The sequence below is a fragment of the Rhinopithecus bieti genome, unplaced genomic scaffold (assembly GCF_001698545.2).
Source record: "Rhinopithecus bieti isolate Rb0 unplaced genomic scaffold, ASM169854v2 scaffold_618, whole genome shotgun sequence".
Classification (NCBI taxonomy): Eukaryota; Metazoa; Chordata; class Mammalia; order Primates; family Cercopithecidae; genus Rhinopithecus; species Rhinopithecus bieti.
The window spans coordinates 1,019,559-1,037,963 of NW_016803195.1; the positions used below are offsets into that span (position 1 = coordinate 1,019,559).

Genomic DNA, 18,405 nt, shown 5'->3' on the forward strand with positions numbered 1-18,405 from the left:
CAGGACCTTTGGGCCACCTCATGCTACTGACAGGCTGAGCCCCCCAGAACAGACATTGGGAGCAGCTGAACAGTGAGTCGTCCATGCATCGAAAGCCCCCATCTCGACCCTACCACGCCCTTAATACGCCCCAGGAATAGAGCTAGGTTAACTGGAAACTCAGGTTGCCATCTTGTTCCAAGAGTCAGTGAGGGTTGGAGCCAGAGTCATCTCCAAGGTGCAGAAACATAGGCTTGGGAAGCGTTTTCCAGAGGAGAGTGTGCACCCAGGTGGCCTTCCACACTGGGGAGAGGAGGCAGAACACATCCCTTAGGATATAGCCAGACCCTCTTCCCTGACTTCTCCAGCCCCAAGATACCTATGAGTTCTTCTAAAGCTCCCCCACGGAAACTTCCTTTCCATTTGCTGTTTCCTTGTGCGAGCGCTCTCCTATCCACAGCACCCCTCCCTAGCCCAGTTAGCTCCCTTCCACCACATCTGCACTTCCAGGCTCTGATTTCCCTGCCCTATGAGGCCTCCACAGTGGCCCATCCCAGCAGACATTTAGTATGCAGAAGCTATAAACAGAGGGTGGTAGACATCAAGGCATGAATGAATGGCCACCTAGCTGTGGATCCCTGAGCCATTCTGTGGAGGGACAGAGTGCTGCTTTCAGAGCGTGGAGACCTGGGTTCAAGTCTTGTCTCTGCTAATCACAGATTGGCTGTGCCTCAGTTTCTTCATCTGGGAGGTGGGATAACCATGTTTGCCTACCCTGCTGGGCTGCTGTAGAGATAGATTCAACTGAGAAGATGCTGAGCAGCTCTGGCTGGGACCGGGGGTCCCTGCGAGAGATGCCTGAGAACAAAGCGGTGTGGCCTGAGTCTTCAGTCTGGCAAGGGGCTGTGGAGAAGGATGGGGTCCAGGCCCGTGTGTGTCATTTCACATTAGGGTGGGTTCTCAGGTCCCAGACCCAGCCCCTGACACAGATTTTCCTGGTCGTCCCTGTGATACCGGGATTCCAAGCCCCAAAGGGGTGGTTTGGGCTGGGGATAGTAATTCTGATAAGCTGGAGTGCTCAAAGGTCTGGGATGGACGCCACCTCCGCAGAGGCCAAATGGTGGACGAGGGCCTCTTCCAGCCATGCCTTGTGCCTTCTTACAGCCAGAGTTCTCGGAGGGAGGGACCGGGTGACCGGCAGTCCCGCTTCACTGTCCCCACCTCTACAGATGTGAGATGCTCTGGGTGGTCCTCAAAGCCAGAGTTCCTAGACTGGGGAGGTGGCGGGGGGAAAGCTGGGAGTGTCAGAAAACTGGAAAAGGCTTACAGGGAAAAGAAACCCTTATCTTCAGGGGAGGCAGTGGAAAGAACAAATGTGGGAATAAGACCAGGACTCAGTCCTGCCTTAACGAACAGCTGATGGCCATGGGCAACTGAAGCCAGCCGGGCCTCTGTCCACACTGCAACTGAAACGAGGGCTCTCCACTGGGTGGCCTCCTCCTTCCCTTCTCAGCAGTGTGGCTGGCCCTGCTGGGCTCTCAGGCCCCTGGTGCCTGTGGGATGGTGACCAGGGTTTGCAGGGAGTGTGCGGTGGGGAGGATGAAGGTGCTGCTTTGTGGGAAGAAGCTTGCAAGCTCAGTGGGTACTAGCTGCTCTCCTCCTTTTCGTGCAGAAATTGTCCCCACATGTAATTAAGCCAGCTTCTGTCAGGAGGTGAGGACACACAGCGGGGCCAGGTCGGGAGAAACACCCGATGCCAAGGCCAGCCCCACTGGCACTCAGGAACGAGGAGGGAGCCGGAGGGGTCCCGGCCTCCCCTGCTCTGTGCCCCACTCTGCATCCTGCCTCTGCAGGGCCTTGGATTTGAAAACCATCAAAGGTCAGATGAGGCCCTGAGGGATCCTGGCTAGAGCCACGTGTATTCTAGGGAACACTCACCAGCCTGGATGCCTTCCTCACCATGGGACTCAGGATGGAAGGACTCTCCCAGGAGCCAGGCCCATTTCTTAGGATTCAGTACTGGTTGCAACCATTGCAACTACTCTTTAGTAGGGAGGTGGTTCTTAATCGTGAGGGCACGCCGGGTCACCTGGGATTACCAGAAAACATGGATGTCAGATTCTGATCTCCCAGGTCTGGGGTGTGGCCTGGGCAGCGCTGCCCCTGGGGATTCCAATGCACAGACCGGGTCACAGACCACCAGCTCTGAGGGCAGCAGCTCTAGCCCATGACAGATGAGGGCCTGAGGCCTTGAGAGGCTGCCTAACTTTCTCAAGGTCACGGAGAGTAAGTGCAGGAGCAGGTGATGCCCTCACCCCACAGGCTGACTGGGCATGAGGCCTTCAGAAAAAGGGCCATTCTGGTTGTTCTCTCCCTTCCCAGGCACTGTCCCCTGCATGCAGTGGCTGCTCAAGATCAGGGATGGAGGAAACCCGGAGGGGCTGGGAAGGTGCAGCATCCTGAGGGGATGAGGGGTTTGGGGATGAGGGGTTTGGGCCCCACCCCTCACCAGCTGGGCCGCATGTCCCTTTGCCACACAGCAGGAAGAGGTAAGGGTTCCCAACCCTTCTCAGAGTGGAGGTGTGACATGCCAGGGATCCTGAGGGGCTGGCAAGGGGAGAAGGTCCTACTGGCATCGAGAGACACCCTGGTTTGGGGGAAGTCCCCTGAGCAAGTCTGTGTGCGCAGCTGCTGGGGACAGGCTGCGGGAGGCCCTCTCCTTCCTGCTGCCTGTTTTGGTGGCTGAAACTTTAGACGGATCCAGGAGCCAGACAGGCGGGCAGACAAGCGCATTCTTTTTTGGGGAGGCCGCCTCCTCCTCTTCTCACTAGAAGCAGGGAGGAGGGGAGGACAGGGCCTGCCCAGGCCTGACCTCAGACTGGGTTTCAGGCTGTGGGGCCAAGCAGGGCTCCCTGGGGACTCGGGGCTGGGGAAGGAAAGCCCCAAAGGCTGGAGTCTGCGGTTTGGAGTCCTGGGACTCTGGGAGCTGAAGCCACCAGGCAGGAAGGGGTGGAAGGGGGCTGGTTCAAGAAGCCCTAAGCCTCTGGGCTTTTGGCTCCAGCACTGGCTGTGGGTACTTCTGCTCTGTTTCTGGGCAAATCCCTGCCTGCCCAGCCCATTTCCCCAGTAATGTCCCCAGCCCTGGCACCCTCGGTGTGGAGGGGACTGGAACCTGAGCCGGGAAAAGGGCCACATTCAGTTTCCAATCAACATCAACTCATCTGTGTTTCCCGAAATGAAGCACAAGGCGGCTCTGATGCATGCATGGCCTCACTCCTGACAGCTTCTGCAGAACTGGTCAACTTCTTTAAAAAAATATACTCTTGGCATCCTCCCGCAGGAACAGGGCTGGATACAGGCCCATGATGCAGGAAGTGGACAGGCAGCTTCCTTCCGTAGCCTCCCTGTGCCCTGAAGACTGACAGCCTTGACCCAGGTCTGTCGTGGGCCCTCAATTCTTTTCCTTGAAGGGTGGAGGGATCTTAGACGCCATACCGGCTGCCGAGTCACCTCTGGGGCAGCTTTGCCTTTCAGGGAGGTGGGATGGCCCATTGGAATTCAAATCCTAAATCCTGGACATCTTAGCTGAAGAAATGGAAGTTCCTAAGCATCTCTGTATCTCAGTTTCCTCCTCTGCAAAAATGGAGATAATAGCAGCACTTCAGGAGTGAGGTGAGGATTAAAGGAGACAGAAGCTTGCTGGACAAATGGGTGGTGAGGACACAGCACTGGTTGCCGGCCTCAGCTTTCTCAGCACCCTGCGGGCAGGCAGTGGCTGTGCCCACTTCCTCCGGGTACTCTCTCTGGTGATGGCACCCGAGGGACTCTCCTGAGTGCCTGCCTTGTTCAAGGAACAATGTCCTCTCTAGACCACAGCTGGACTTCCCACAGCCCTGCTGAGACACTGAAAGAAATGTAGGCCCTAACCTAAGCACCCTCATTGTTGGCCCACAGGGATAAAGGAGTGTGTTCAGAACCTGGAGGATGATGGCTCAGCACTTGGAGATAAGACCTCGCTGGTGGGGGTGTGGGATGACCTGGAAGGGTGGGGAATAGTTAGGTAGGTGTCCGCAGGGCTGCTGATCAGAGCCCCAGTAGCAGCACCGAGCAGGGCTCTGGGTTGGGCACAGTTCTAAGAACCACGTTTATTCCTCAAGTCACCCTTGAAGTAGAAAGCATGATTACTGAGTTTCCTCATCTGTAAAATAGGCATAATAAAATAATGCTTACACTTCTGAAGTGTACAGAAAGTTCAAACTCCAAATGAACAGTGCTGGCATCTGCCCAACTAGGGAACTGGGGACAAGAACTGCCGTCAGGGGACTGAAGAGGCAGTGGGATGGGCACAGAGCCACGGCAGCAGGGAACAGCTCGAAGGCCAGGCCGAGTTCTCTGCTGGGGGGCCTCAGGCCTGAGTTTCAAGTTACCCAACTCCAAAATGGTCGGCCTCTTCCAGCATTTTCTGACTGGGGTGGACACCCCTGAAGCCCTGTTTGTGCACGTCTTTGGACCTTTCTAAACAATCTGCAAATCCTTGCTAAAGACAGTAACACATGTTACTCAAGACTCGATTTCAAGGGATGTAAATCCAACTGGGATGACCAGCTTAAGCAAAAAGGGAAGTGTGTGAGAATACTGGGGTGTGGTGACCTCTGAGGAAGGGCTTTCCTGACAATGGGCACCCGAGGCTCATGCTGCCAGGAACCTCTCTCACATCGTCGCTTCTTTCCTGCCACAGGTCGGCATTCCCCAGGGTGGAAAGTGGCTTCTGACAGATCTGGGCCTGGCATCCCACGATTCCCACTACCACAGAGGAACTCTCCAGCCAGGAGTGACTCGGACTGGCGTAGCTTGGGCCAGGTGTCGACCCTGGCCAGGAAGCCTGAGTGCATCTGGTACGCAGCCTGCGCCAGGTACCCCTCACCGGATCCATGTGCCCAGGATGCTGTGTGCTGGAGCCTGGCAGGGGAGGGAGAAGGGAGTGAAGTGACCCCAGTCCCACCCCAATGTCCCACCAGAGGGCAGTGGATTCCCGGCCTCTTACTGGTCCTGCTGCCAGATGCCGCAGTCAAGAAGGCACTGTTCTCCAGTTCAGTTTAGCAGACATTTATTGAGCACCTATCAAGTGCAAGGCACTGTGCTAGGCGCCGTGGGAAATACAGAGAACACAGGCGGTCCCTGCCCGCGAGGAGCTCACAGTCTAGAAAGGGCAGCAAGACACAGTACACAATCAGCAGCGGCAGCACCAGCCAGAGCGGCAAGTGCCCAAAGCAAGACACAAAGTGCTGTGCAGTCACAGAACATCATGGGGCTGCTTCTGGCAGAAGCACTGGAAAGGGGACGAGACTCAGGCTGGTCCTTCCAGGAGGGAAGCCATTTGAGAGAAGGGCATCTCTAGCAGAGAGAGGTCCATCTGCGGAGCCCACAGGTCATGGGAAACGTGTGGCCACAGGGAGCATTTGGGGACAGTCAAGTATGGCTGGGAGGTGGACAGCCACAGACACCAAGCTCAGGAGGTGTGAACTTGGTGCTCTGGTCAAACAGCCATTGCAGATCACTTCGCAGGAGGAGGGGTGACTAGAAGTATGTTACTGGAAGGTAAATCTGGCTGCACTGCCGTGTCTCAATGGCAGAGGACAGCGCTGGGAGGGGCTGGCTAGTTAGGGCCCACCACCCCTGGGTGTCTTGAGAGTAGGAGTAGCGGGCAGGGGCCAGTGAAGCACGAGGGCAGAGCAGGGGATCATACAGAGGGTGGTGTGGAAGGAGGGAGGGACCCAGAGCAGGCTGCGGGTCTTCGGAGCCTGAGGATGCCATAGGGCTTCCTGGTAAGAGTGGGAAGTGCACTCCTGAAGGGCAGGGCCGGAGGTCACTACAGAGAGGGGACAGTGGGGACAGGGACAGTGTGGCCCTAAGGCTGACTGCAGTTTCTCAACATGTGGTCCGTGGATCACCTGCATGGGAACTGCCTGGGGAATGTGCTCATTTGCAGATTCCCCGGCCTTCTCTAGAACTACTGGGCAAGCATCTGCTGGGTCATGCCCGGTAACCTGCATTCTTAACACCAGCTGCACTATCCAGCTAGTCTGCAAACCACTTGCTGAGGAAGAATAGGGTGTTAAGCGCTGGCTTTAGGCAAAAAGAAGAGACAAGAAGAATGAGGGAGGTCTGGGAGTGAGGGAAGTGGTGGGAAGCAGGGTAAGTCCAGTCAAGCCATGTGTGCCACCAAGACAGCCCCAGCGCGGCCTTGCAGCCAGGCACCGGGCTGTCCCCAAGGGCTGCTCTCAGTCCACTTTCACTTGGTGGGCGAAAGCCACATTTGCAAACTGGGAAGTGGAGAGTGGGAGGTGAGGGGAAGCACTAGCAATGAATGAAGAGGATTCTTCTGGGAATCAGGCTGTTTCAATCTGAAACATCTGAGATAAATGGCAGCACTGGGGAGGAAGGTGATGAACAGATGGAGGTGAGCCAGAGCCACTGCCTGGGCAAGTCGGCCAGGAGGCGGGGGGTGTGGGTCAGAGACACTGCAGGAACTGGGTGAAGACGAGGAGGTGCGAGGAAAGGGGTTGAGGGACGGTCCCACGGGCAGCCACAACTGAGGTGTGGGAGGCAGGTGGGAGCTGGGGGAGGGCAGGGAAAAGAGGCATTTCTGTGTGTAGATCTGAGTCCTCCCTCATATCCCAGCCGTGCCACAAGCCTGCATGGGCAGGAGGCCGGCTCTCCCTTCACTGGTCTCAAAAGCCACCCAGGCCTGAGTTCAGCCACATAGCCGAGCCTGCCTAGCAATGCTGACCGGCCATCCAGGATGGCCCAGACACCTTCTGTCTCCTGAATGCAGCCTACAGGGGTTCAAACAGACTGCTTGCATTAAGGTCAGACAAGGCTCTTTTACTCCTGAAGACAGTGGCCTGCAGTCTCGGGAAGAATGTAGGCCAGGGAATCACCCAGCCCCTCAGGACAACCTCTCTGAGCAACAGACATCCCGCCTGTTGAATGAGGGTGACATCTCTCTCCTGCCAGCTACTTTGCATGGATGCCACGCAGTGGGAGAGCCTGAGCAGTAGACAGGGAAGCGGCGGGCGGCCCCGCTGCAGGAGGTAGACAGGCTACAGATACGCAGCAGCCACAGTGAGGCTAGTACTGGAGGAGGCTGAGAACCAGTAATGAGTTTTTAATGGTTTGATAATTTGGGTTTTTAAATATTAAATTTAACTAAACCTGAGGGGTTTCGGAAGGAATGATGAATTCCGTCTCATGCTGCCACTGATGAAGGGAACCAATGAGCACTTTGCTCTTCCTTCCTTCCCACAGCCAAGAAAGGGAAAGGGGACAGGCCTATCTCTCTGAAGCAATAGTCAGAACAGAAAGACTTACAGAATTCAAACGTCAAGGGTCAAATAGCTTCTAGAGCCGGGAGAAGTGGTGACCCCTTCAGCCTAGCCAGCACCAGCCAGCATGGGTGGAAACTGAGTCTGGCGGTCAGGGCGTCTCCTGGGTTTCCTCTCTGAAGCAGAGGAGAAACAGTGGGTCAGCCAGACTGCTGTACCAAACCGTGAGCCAGAAGGCCAGAGTCACTGCAAGACAGCCCCAGTCCACATACCTCAGTTGTGCTTTTGAAAACAGGTGCAAAGCTGAGGCATGGGAGCTGTGACTGAAGTCGCCCTCCTGGCTGGCCTTGTCTTCTACCTCTGCTTCCACAGCTGGGTGACTTGGCCACCGGCCCAAACAATGAACAACCAGTTCCACATCAGGAGGCATCACGGACGCATCTGAGAGGAAACATGATTGAAGGACAAGCCTGGCCTCATGGAGAGCTCTGGATTCATCCCTTGAAGGATGCAGCGATCAAACAAAACCAATAAGCAGGCCTGGAGGTAGCACTCTGGGATGCCCCCCAGTCCCCTCACCATGAACAAACCACCACTGACTCCTCAGCCTCCGCTCCTTAGGCCCAGGAGAGACACGATCTACGGACAGGCAGGAAGCCGACTATGAGCAGCCTGGGGACGCAGGTGTAAAATACAAAGCCCTTTGAAGGTCCAGACAGTAAGAGTCAAGATGTGAAGATTGCCCAGGAAAAGAACTTCACTGACACTGAATTTGGGCAACACCTAGAACAGACAATATTAAGATACCAATTCTGAAAAAGACTCACAGGAAAGGCTGTTTAGGAGGACACCAGAGAGACGAACACAGGGAAAATAAATACAGGGGCTCTGACCTCCCCACTCCCTCCCCCCAACAGAAGCTACTAATGCTATTTATTGGCTTGGGTCATTTTTGAGAGTAGAAAACCATTTTTTGGCAAAGCAGTACAAATTCCACATCAGGACGTCTTCTGCAGTTGCGGACACAAGATGGCCAGTGACCAGGCTCTTCATTAAACTTCCTCACAACCCGCTATGGTGTTCAGAAGCTAAGAAGTGACTTCCGGAGCCAGGCCAGGTGTGTGGAGGCCTTAGCCTGCAAGCGTGTCAAGCCCTGGCTGGGCAGCCTGCTGCCTGCCTGGCCACTCCTCAGCTGTGGCTGTGGTTATGGGTATGGCCAGACGGCGTGGACACTGGGCTGTCCCCATTTGCACAGGATGGAAGGGGAAGAAGGGTGGGACTCCATGGCCTCCACAGTATCTTCTAGCCCCGGTATCCTGCGAGTCTAACTTCGCCCTGGTCATTCACCACGGCTAGGCACCAAGTGCCATCTAGTGGCACCGCGGGTCCACTTTCACAATGCTCCAACCAAAGACTGCAGAACAAACCAACTCTTACCCACTCTAACTCCGGGGGTGAGGGCAGAGGAGGCTGGAAGGGTGAGCACACTTCATGGTAGTGACGGGACATGTTCATCTCAAGAAAATATACTTTAAGAGGTCTTGCTTAAGTTGCTTAAGAAAGCAACTCTTTATTTATTTATTTATTTATTTAACAACGGCCTAACCCATTATCCCATTTGTCAATATTTCGGCCGCTCCACCAGGAAAAAGTTAAAAACGACATAAAAAGGTAAATACCCACCTCAACGACCTCAACTCTACTCTCCAAACAGTTCTGAACACGCGCAGAAAATGTAGACTTCCTTGTAACAGAAAAATAAATCTGTAATCAGGCAGCATAATTTATATATAGAAAAAGCTGGTTTGAAAACGCCAGACTTCTACCTCACACTATACAACTGCGTTTACACCAGGAAATAAGTTTCTTCACATTCCCATCAGGTACAGGTGTGAACTTGAGTTTGATCAGCCAGCCCTGAGTGCAAGCTTCTCAGCACAATCTTCAATCCAACACCATGGCAGAGAGCGCGTTTAGATCTTTCATGTATGGGTGGGCCACCAAGATCTGGTCTATTTTCAGTCTTTGCTCTGAGTCAGGGAAGATCTTCAGAAGGGCTTCCCTCAGCTCGTTGGTTTCTGCAGAAGATCGCTGAGCTGGCATGGGCAGGTTCTGCTGGAGATTGGGGAGGGTTGGCAGCAGTGGGAAGTGGGGCTGCTGAGGGAGCCAGTGACTTGAAGGGGCTCCCTGAATCCGGGTCGGAGGCTGGTGGCTGGTGCTGGCTGCCTGGGTGCCAGGGACTCTGAAGCTGGGGTCAAACATGCCCACATTTGGCAGGGCACTGAGTAGGGGCTGCATATCTCTGTGAATGGAAGCAAGTCCTGGTGAGTTGGGTTATAAGTAAATAAAAAATCATGGAGATATTTTAGAAGGTAGCTGCGGCAGGCCTTGAGGCTCAGGATGCCACTCCCTGGCTTCCAAAGGCAGGATGCAAGACTGAGGTGGAGGTGGTGACATCAGCTGCCCACAGAGGAGCCTGCGGGGATTCCATTGATGCCATCTCAAGGTGTGACAGGGAATGAGTGTGCTCTGTGAGGGAGCACTGCCCTCCCAGGTCTTCTGCTGTGAGGACTGACCCCATCCAGCTGTTTGGCTCTAACCAGAGTGCCCTTGGGAGCTTTCAAAAGGTTTAACAGGGTCTTCCTCTTCTCAAGATTTTGATTTTGTGCAGGACCCTGGTTAACAGAAATTAGAAGAGACTCCTTTTGGGGAGAGTGGCAGTCCCCACCAACTCAGTCTAGATGAGGTGTGGGTGGGTGCCCACACTTGTATGTACATGGGTGTGTACGAGTATGTGTGTACAGGGAGGGCATCTGTATCACTCAAAAGCCTCCCACTGGACTCGACCTGCAGGCGAGAAATGAGGCTAACTGAAGTTTCCCCAACTTCAAAAGCTCAACTTCAAAAGCCCCTCTGTGATGGAAGTGATTCCCAACTTCTTAACCAATTTGTGAGCAGCTCTACAAAAAGCCACCAGGTGAGAGTGAAAAGGCAGGCAGGACAGACCCCGTGCCAGGTTGCTCAAGGAGTGGGAGGAAGCAGAGGACTCTCCTTCTGGTAACTGTGACCCACAGACGTGACTGATACTCACACACGGGCCTTGGGCCTGAAGCCCAGCAGGGGATTTCCAAGTTCAGATGTGGGGAAGGAAAACGAGATGGACTGATGAGCGTACCAGGTGTGGAAAATGGCTGCCATTCTCTTCATGTGGGTAGAGAAGCATGGCGTTTGGGAATTAAGTCCTCATCTGTGTCATAAAACCCAAAGGCTCAAAAGAGAAATGATTCACAAGACCAGGGAGCTGAAATTGTAGTGGTCTCCTAGGTAGAACAGACCACCATGTAAAAAAAAAAACCCATCACCACCTACCACTGAATCCAAACCTACAACTCCCAATGGTTCCTGCTACAAATGGAAAAGATCGGCTGGAAAGTGTTACTGCCTAAAAGTGCTGAGAGAGCTGTGTGTCTTCCTCTCAGCTTAGACCCCCGCATCACACCCCCATGCAAATACCAGTTGGGAATGCACAGAAGTGCAGTCTGGTTTAGTTTTTAAAGAGTAAACATCAGTCATGGGGTCATATGATCTGCCTGTTAGGTTCACAGGCATCTTTGGTTAATGTCTGTTACCTAAGAATTCTGAAAACAGAAACAACCACTAACAAGGTGTCCTAAAAACAAAACCATTCCAAACTACAACAAAGAAAACCTAAACTACCAAATCATTTTCAGATAAATATGGAATACTGGCTTTTCCATTCAGTGAAGGTAGAAAGTAATGGTCAGTTCCCCCAGGCAGTGATTCCTGAGCAGTAAGTAATTAATATAAGCATAACATGTTCAAAGCAAATGACTTTAGAAAATGAATGTAAAAAGACACTCACACATACAAAATGAGCCCATTAGGCACTCATGGTTCAGAGGGAGAGCTCTCACACATACATGATGAACCTAAGTAGTATTCGCCAGTAAGTGACCACCAGCTTGGAAAAACAGCTTTGTTTTTTTGTTTGTTTGTTTGCTTGTTTTTGAGATAGAGTCTTGCTCTGTAATCCAGGCTATAGTATAGTGGCGTGATCTTGGCTCACTGCAACCTCTGCCTCCTGGGTTCAAGTGATTCTTCTGCCTCAGCCTCCCGAGTAGCTGGGATTATAAGCATGCACCACCACACCCAGCTAATTTTTGCATTTTTAGTAGAGCCATGGTTTCACCATATTGGCCAGGATGGTCTTGAACTCCTGACCTGAAGTGATCTACCTGCCTTGGCCTCACAAAGTGATGGGATTATAGGCATGAGCCACAACACCTGGCCCTGGCTTTGTCTTTTTAAACCCACAAAAAGGTTGGATGACGTGGCTCACGCCTGTAATCCCATCACTTTAGGAGGCCGAGGTGGGTGGATCACCTGAGGTCAGGAGTTTTGAGACCAGCCTGGCTAACATGGCAAAACCCTGTTTCTGCTAAAAATACAAAAAATTAGCCAGGCATGGTGGCAGGCACCTGTAATCCCAGCTACTCGGGAGGCTGAGGCAGGAGAATTACTTGAACCTGGGAGGCAGAGGTTGCAGTGAGCCAAGATCGCGCCATTGCACTCCAACCTGGGCCACAAGAGTGAAATTCCATCTCAAAAAAAAAAAAAAAAAAAAAAAAAAAATCAATAAAATAAAACCCACAAAAAAAGTTTGGCTTCTGTCTTTTCCTAGGATGAAAACTGAAAGGACTACAGTTGAAAATCTGGGATGCTTGCTATATTAGCTTCCAAATATATGAAACCAGCACTAAATTTAAGGCTTAAAAAATTTTTTTTGGCCAGGTATGGTGGCTCATGCCTACAATCCCAACACTTTGGGAGGCTGAGGAAGGCGGATTCCTTGAGCTCAGGAGTTTCAGATCAGCCTGGGCAACATGGTAAGACCCTGTCTCTACTAAAAATACAAAAAAAGAGCTGGGCGTGGTGATATGTGCCTGTGGTCCCAGCTACTCGCGAGGCTAAGGTGGGAGGATCGCTGAAGCCCGGCGGGGCAAAGGTTGCAGTGAGCTGAAATCATGCCACTGCATTCCAGCCTGGGTGAGAGAGCAAGGCCTTGTGTCAAAATAATAATAATAATAATAATAATAATAATTTTAAATGCCATTTTAGTCGATAAAGACAGCACTTGCACTAAAGCACAAAGAGTTGAAACAGACGTTTTAATATAAGACAATCTGAAAAAGGAAATACCTAAGACAGACTTCCTTCTGAAGAAACTCCTCTAATCGAGGTCCACTTCTTCCCAGAGGATCATCAGGAACCATAAATATGTCTCCTACGAATGTGTACTGCAGCAGCCTACAACACAGAACACCATGAGGCTGAGAAACAGGGTCCTCACTGCCCAGGGCCTAAAGGATCCCAAAGCAGCCACCCAATGCCAAAGCAACGGTCAGGTCAGCCTACAAACCCTAAGACTGCTCAACTGCCTAAAAGCGGGGAAAACAACCAAGTGAAACCCTTTTAATGTCTGTTTTGGACATAAATACAATAGAGTCAGAACATTTTATCAGCCAGCCCTGAAATTTCTCATCAAGACTTGCAGATTTGTACTGGGCTTAGGAAGCCGCTTCTTCTTCTAATGTAACTGTCAATATAACTTTGAAAAATAAGATTTAAAGACTGTCAGCTTAGGACACAAATGCTGAATGAAGGTTTAATTTTTTGAATAAAACTGGTAATAAATGTGTCCATAAGCAAACCCACTGAAAATAATATTTTTAAAAAGGAAAACGATATATGAATAAAGGAAATCTGAGGTCTTTAGACCACTATTTATCATATCAGGGAAAACAGAAAATAAAATAATTTTAAAAGTCCAAGTACATGTGCTTGTTTTCTGGGTCTCCTTTCTGCCTTGTTTTTGTGAATGCTGAAAGCAACAGCTTGGCTGGAGAACACCAGTCTTGACTGCATTTAAACCCTCCATGCATACACGGATGAGTGTCAGTAAATACTGACAATGAGCCCAGGCAGAGGTCCAACAGAAACATGCCCTACAAGATTAGTGGCTCATTAACTGTGCCCAGAAGGTCAAAGACCGATTCTCATTCTCGGTTCAGCTATCAACAGCTTTTTAACAGCACAGGTGTCAAAACACATACAGTAATTAACTCTCACCTGGGCTTTCGTAACAGAATCTTTTTCTAAAATCTTCTAATTTAGGAAAATACAAATACCAGGCAAAGTACAACTGTGAAACCCCAACAGGGATAAATATGTAGTTATCCTAGCTATATTGCAAGTTTTACTATATATTAGTTATACTTAGCATGAGGTATGTTCACTTTATGTTTTAAGATGTCTGGCCTATGTGCCTTATCCCTGGCACTATCACAGCCTCTTGCTTTCTATTTTAAATAACTGGTCAGGTGATAGTTGTTAACAAAAAGTCCTAGCAGCCAGTGCCCACTCATCTTAGGGCATTTTTCAGCAGTGGACACCTTCACAGTTTTATTACAAATGAAAAACAGCAGTGAATGCTCAACTCTTGATGTAACTTTGTTTTATTTTGGATATCTAAAGATGTTTTCAATATAGATGATTAAACTGTGACTGTAAAAACCTCCAGAAAAGCATCAGATATTAAAAAGTGGAAATATTCTCTCCAGACCATGAAGAAGTGAAAGCCCAGTCAGCACACATTGCTTTTGGTCCTTTCCTCTTGCTGGAATCACAGCACTTCAGAGCTGGAATCCCAGGTGCCATGAAGTTCACCCTTTTACTTCACAGCTGAGTAAACTAGGAAGCCATTTGTGCTCCATCACACTTAACTGTGCCTCCTGCTTCATGCAGGAAAACTCTGATGCCCTAGAAGGCTGTAGTGAGAGCAGAGCATGTCCACACTCATTACAACCAGCTCTGCTGCTCTGCGCCGGGCCCCTGCTTACCTGGAGGGGGCCAGTCACCTATGAAAGGGAGTACAGCACAGTCTTACGATACTTTGGTTCCTTATATTGCCTTCTGTGGGGCCAAGGAATATAGAAAACAAAACAAAATGCACACAGAAACAAACAATTAAAAACAAAACAAAACTTTTCTGACCAAAGACAAAGAAGAAAATATTACCTTTTTGTAATAATTTCTCTCCAAGAGACTGACTCATTCACAAATTCTCTGAAATTATCATTTGTCACAATTATACCACCAGTTTTGTCCGCTAAGTGTAGTAGAAACCTATGGTAATATAAGAGAGTTTAAAATGAGCAACAGGCATCCTTGGCTCAAAGAAGCCATGTTATAAGAAAATAAGAGAAAAGTTCCTCTTCATAGGAAAACCATCAAAGAATTTAACTAAGGCTAGGCCACAGAAAAGTTTAGCCCCTATCAACTGAAGATCAATCAGAATGGTGAATATCTCTAAAATTATTAGTGTGATTATAAAATAGATTGTCTTTCATACAATTTAAGTGATCTAAACTATAATTTATTCAAAAGTTGTATTATCAGTAAACAGTGTTAATAAGAATACATGAAGACCAGAGCAGAGAATGAGAGCTGACAAGCCTGTGCAATCATTATTCAGATTTAAGTTACTGAGCAACAGTATTCTGGTTCTAAGATTAGCTGCTTAGTACAATCAGCCTTACAATTCTCTTTTCTTTTTAAAAATTTATAGGTTCAAGCCGAGTGTGGTGGCGCATGCCTATAATCCCAACACTTTGGGAGGTTGAGGTGGGTGGATCATTCAAGCCCAGGAGTTTGAGACCAGTCTGGGCAACATGGTGAAACCCCGTCTCTACAAAAAAATACAAAAAATTAGCCAGGTGTTCTCTGTAGTCCCAGCTACTCAGAAGGCTGAGGTGGAGGATCAGCTGGGCCCAAGCAGGTGGAGGTCGCAGTGAGCCAAGATCGTGCCACTACACTCCAGCCTGGGCAACAGAACTGAGTGTTTCAAAAACAAACAAACAAACAAACAAACAAAATTCACAGGTTCACACTGTTCTGATTTAAAAAGAGGTATCTAGAAATGCCATTTTGTTTAGACTAAGCTATAGATTCACTCAAATGGAAGGTATGACAGGATACCTGGTGATAAAAAAGGGAAAGGATGAAGCAGTAAAGAAGACTTCCATTTCACTGCTGATTATTCATGCTCAGACCCTCTTAATAAGAGATCTGTGAGGATAATGTGAATTTTATCTCATAAGTTAGGGTGACCACATTTGTCTAAGGATATGTAGACCAAGATAATAAAAAATAAATTAAGGGACTCACTGGAATTAAAGGTACAGACAACTGCTTTTACTAGCAGTGATGAGTACTTAACGGGGATTTAAAAAACCTCATTAGTTTCAGAGATCTTAGAAAACCTTGGAAATTAAATATGATTTAGTTCTTTGGCTTTATTAAATAATATTTTACAAATGACTTCTAACTGGCATGAGTTGTAAGTGGTAATGTTTGCCACTAACAAAAATAGGCAGTAAGGCTTCTGAGTTCATGTACTATGAATGAGAACATATATGCATGTCCTCTAAAAACCCAAAGAGCCGTATCAGCCAAACAAGAGCTTAGTCTGCATACTTGTGTGTGTGTTCCAACCCTGCTGGTGTGAGAATGAAGCTGCTGTGTTAGAGGACCTGAACCCTGCAGGGCCCCTGCCTGTGTCACAGGGCTGGGCAGGAAGTGTCCTTCCATTCCGCCTTCTAGTACTTCTCACCTATCCCCCAGGCACCCACATATGGTATCCTCTTTTGGCTCTTCCATGCCACCTGATTCTCACCCATCAGATCTGGTCTTGCATACTAGCCTGGTGCAGGGCAAGGGACTGTCAATGAGAAGGCCCTTCTGGTGAATGAATATATGTCTGCTGTGGTCCCAAGCCCCCCATCTCTCTCCCCAGGCCCTCTTTTCATCTCTTACCCATTTGACTATCATTCACTAGCTTGGGTCACAAGCTAAACACTATCTTCAATGGAGTGGTGTTTTGGTGGAACACAGGCAAAAACACCAGGGGTGCTGTCAGTGCTATAAGCCAGATGAAAATAAACAGGGCAAATGCAGGAGAGAAAAGAATAAACAGCTACCACTAGGTTCCCAAATATTAGTAGACCTGCTACTAATTTCATACCATGAGAAGGATTTTAAAAACTAGTCCTATTTCCATTGGTTAAGTTTGGAACCTTCTCTTGGTCAACCACAGCAAAACTCCCTTCTGTTTACTTATGTACGTCTTCTCAAAATTCTTGAGGGCAGGAGGTTCATCTGAATCATGCGTGTCCCTAGAACCTACCTCGGTGTATCAGATTTGGTTAGTGCTCAATAAAGTTTTTAGAAAAAATTTAAAAAGGGCCAGGCGCAGTGGTTCATGCCTGTAATCCCAGCACTTTGGGAGGCCGAGATGGGTGGATCACCTGAGGTCAGGAGTTTGAGACCAGCCTTACCAACATAGTGAAACCTTATCTCTACTAAAAATACAAAAATTAGCCAGGTGTGGTGGTGCATGCCTGTAATCCCAGCTACTTGGGAAGCTAAGGCAGGAGAATGGCCTGAACCTGGGAGGTGGAGGTTGCAATGAGCTGAGATTGTGCCATTGCACACTAGCCTGGGTGACACAGTGAAACTCTATCTCAAAAACAAAACAAAATATTTAAAAGGCACAGACGAAATCTTGATGACTCAGATGCACTAGTACCTGCTTCCTGAGTTATATGCCAAGCTAAGAAATGGAGGCTTATAGGCTGGGTGTGGTGGCTCACACCTGTAATCCCAGCACTTTGGGAGGCCAAGGTGGGCAGATCACCTGAGGTTCAGGAGTTCAAGACCACCCTGGCCAACATGGAAAAACCCCGTTTCACTGCAACCTGCTAAACCAAAAATACAAAAATTAGCTGGGCATGGTGGTGCGTGCCTGTAATCCCAGCTACTTGGGAGGTTGAGGCAAGAGAATCGCTTGAACCCAGGAGGCAGAGGTTGCAGTGAGCTGAGATTGTGCCATTGCATTCCAGCCTGTGTGACAGAGTGAGACTCCATCTCAAGAAAAAAAAAAAAAAGAAAAGAAATGCAGCTTACTCCTATCACAGTAGGGTCAGCTGAGACACGTCTATGACGTAGAAGAAACCCTGAGGACCCAGGCATTACGATAATAGGCTAAGTCACTGATCAAAAGTAGAGTGGGAGGAGTTAATATTTGAAACCATTTTCAAGCCTGCCACACTAAGACAAGACAAACATTACTTTAAGCACCTACCAACCAGAGACTACAATATCTGCTTTTACTTACAGATTTTCAGTCATGCTTTACTAAAACACAAAAACAGTTTCTTTTGTGATGTTTCTAAAAACTATGTAGCAAATATCACTGAGCATATCACCTTAATGACCACAAATATTAAACCTCCCGCATCAAGCAGGTCCTCTAAAAGTGTGGATCTGTTCAGCAGAGCAAGTGGCTGGCTCCTCACCACCCCACTCCAACCTTAGGAAGGAGAATGGCCTTTCATACCTGTCATCATGAGAAGCAATTCTTTCTCCAAAGACCATCCGGGCAGGAGTTAAAGATAATATTCCGAGCTCCTGGAGCTGGGTTAAGAAGTGCTGTTCTGTTCGTGGAATAAGTTGAATATACATTCAGAAAAGGGCTATCTTCCCAAATGTATCAAGAAATGTAAGTACACTCAAATGTTTCACTTGGAGAGCTGTAGAAAACCTTTTTTCTATTGACTCAGTTTTACTAACTCACTAGGAGGAAAAAACAAAAAACAAAAAACAAGCAAGACCTATACTAAGGCAAAAACAACATATGAACTAACTTCAGTTATTTTTTAAACATAAAAAGATTAAACTCATTTGCTTCTTAAGAATAGTAGGCCAGGCACGGTGGCTCACGCCTGTAATTCCAGCACTTTGGGAGGCTGAGGCAGGTGGATTACTTGAGCTCAGGAGTTCGAGACCAGACTGGCCAACACGATGAAACCCCATCTCTACTAAAAATATAAAATTAGCCAGGCATGGTGGCTCGTGCCTGTAATCCCAGTTACTCAGGAGGCTGAGGCAGGAGAATAGCTTGAACCCGGGAGGCAGATGTTGCAGTGAGCTGAGATTGCACTGCTGCACTCCAGCCTGGGTA

General features: G+C 49.2%; 1 protein-coding gene across 2 annotated transcripts in view; it reads right to left on the reverse strand.

The window, feature by feature from the left end:
• Window positions 1-9,136: 9,136 nt before the first annotated feature.
• N4BP1 (NEDD4 binding protein 1) overlaps window positions 9,137-18,405 on the reverse strand; it is a 79,980-nt gene continuing 70,711 nt past the window's right edge. For both annotated transcript variants that reach the window (XM_017868728.1, XM_017868719.1), the window contains 4 exons: window positions 17,782-17,878; window positions 14,403-14,510; window positions 12,525-12,632; window positions 9,137-9,606 (listed from right to left, as the gene is read on the reverse strand). In XM_017868728.1, the coding sequence (XP_017724217.1) occupies window positions 9,249-9,606; window positions 12,525-12,632; window positions 14,403-14,510; window positions 17,782-17,878 (671 nt within the window). In that variant the 3' untranslated portion in view covers window positions 9,137-9,248. The remainder of the gene's footprint in view (window positions 9,607-12,524; window positions 12,633-14,402; window positions 14,511-17,781; window positions 17,879-18,405) is intronic.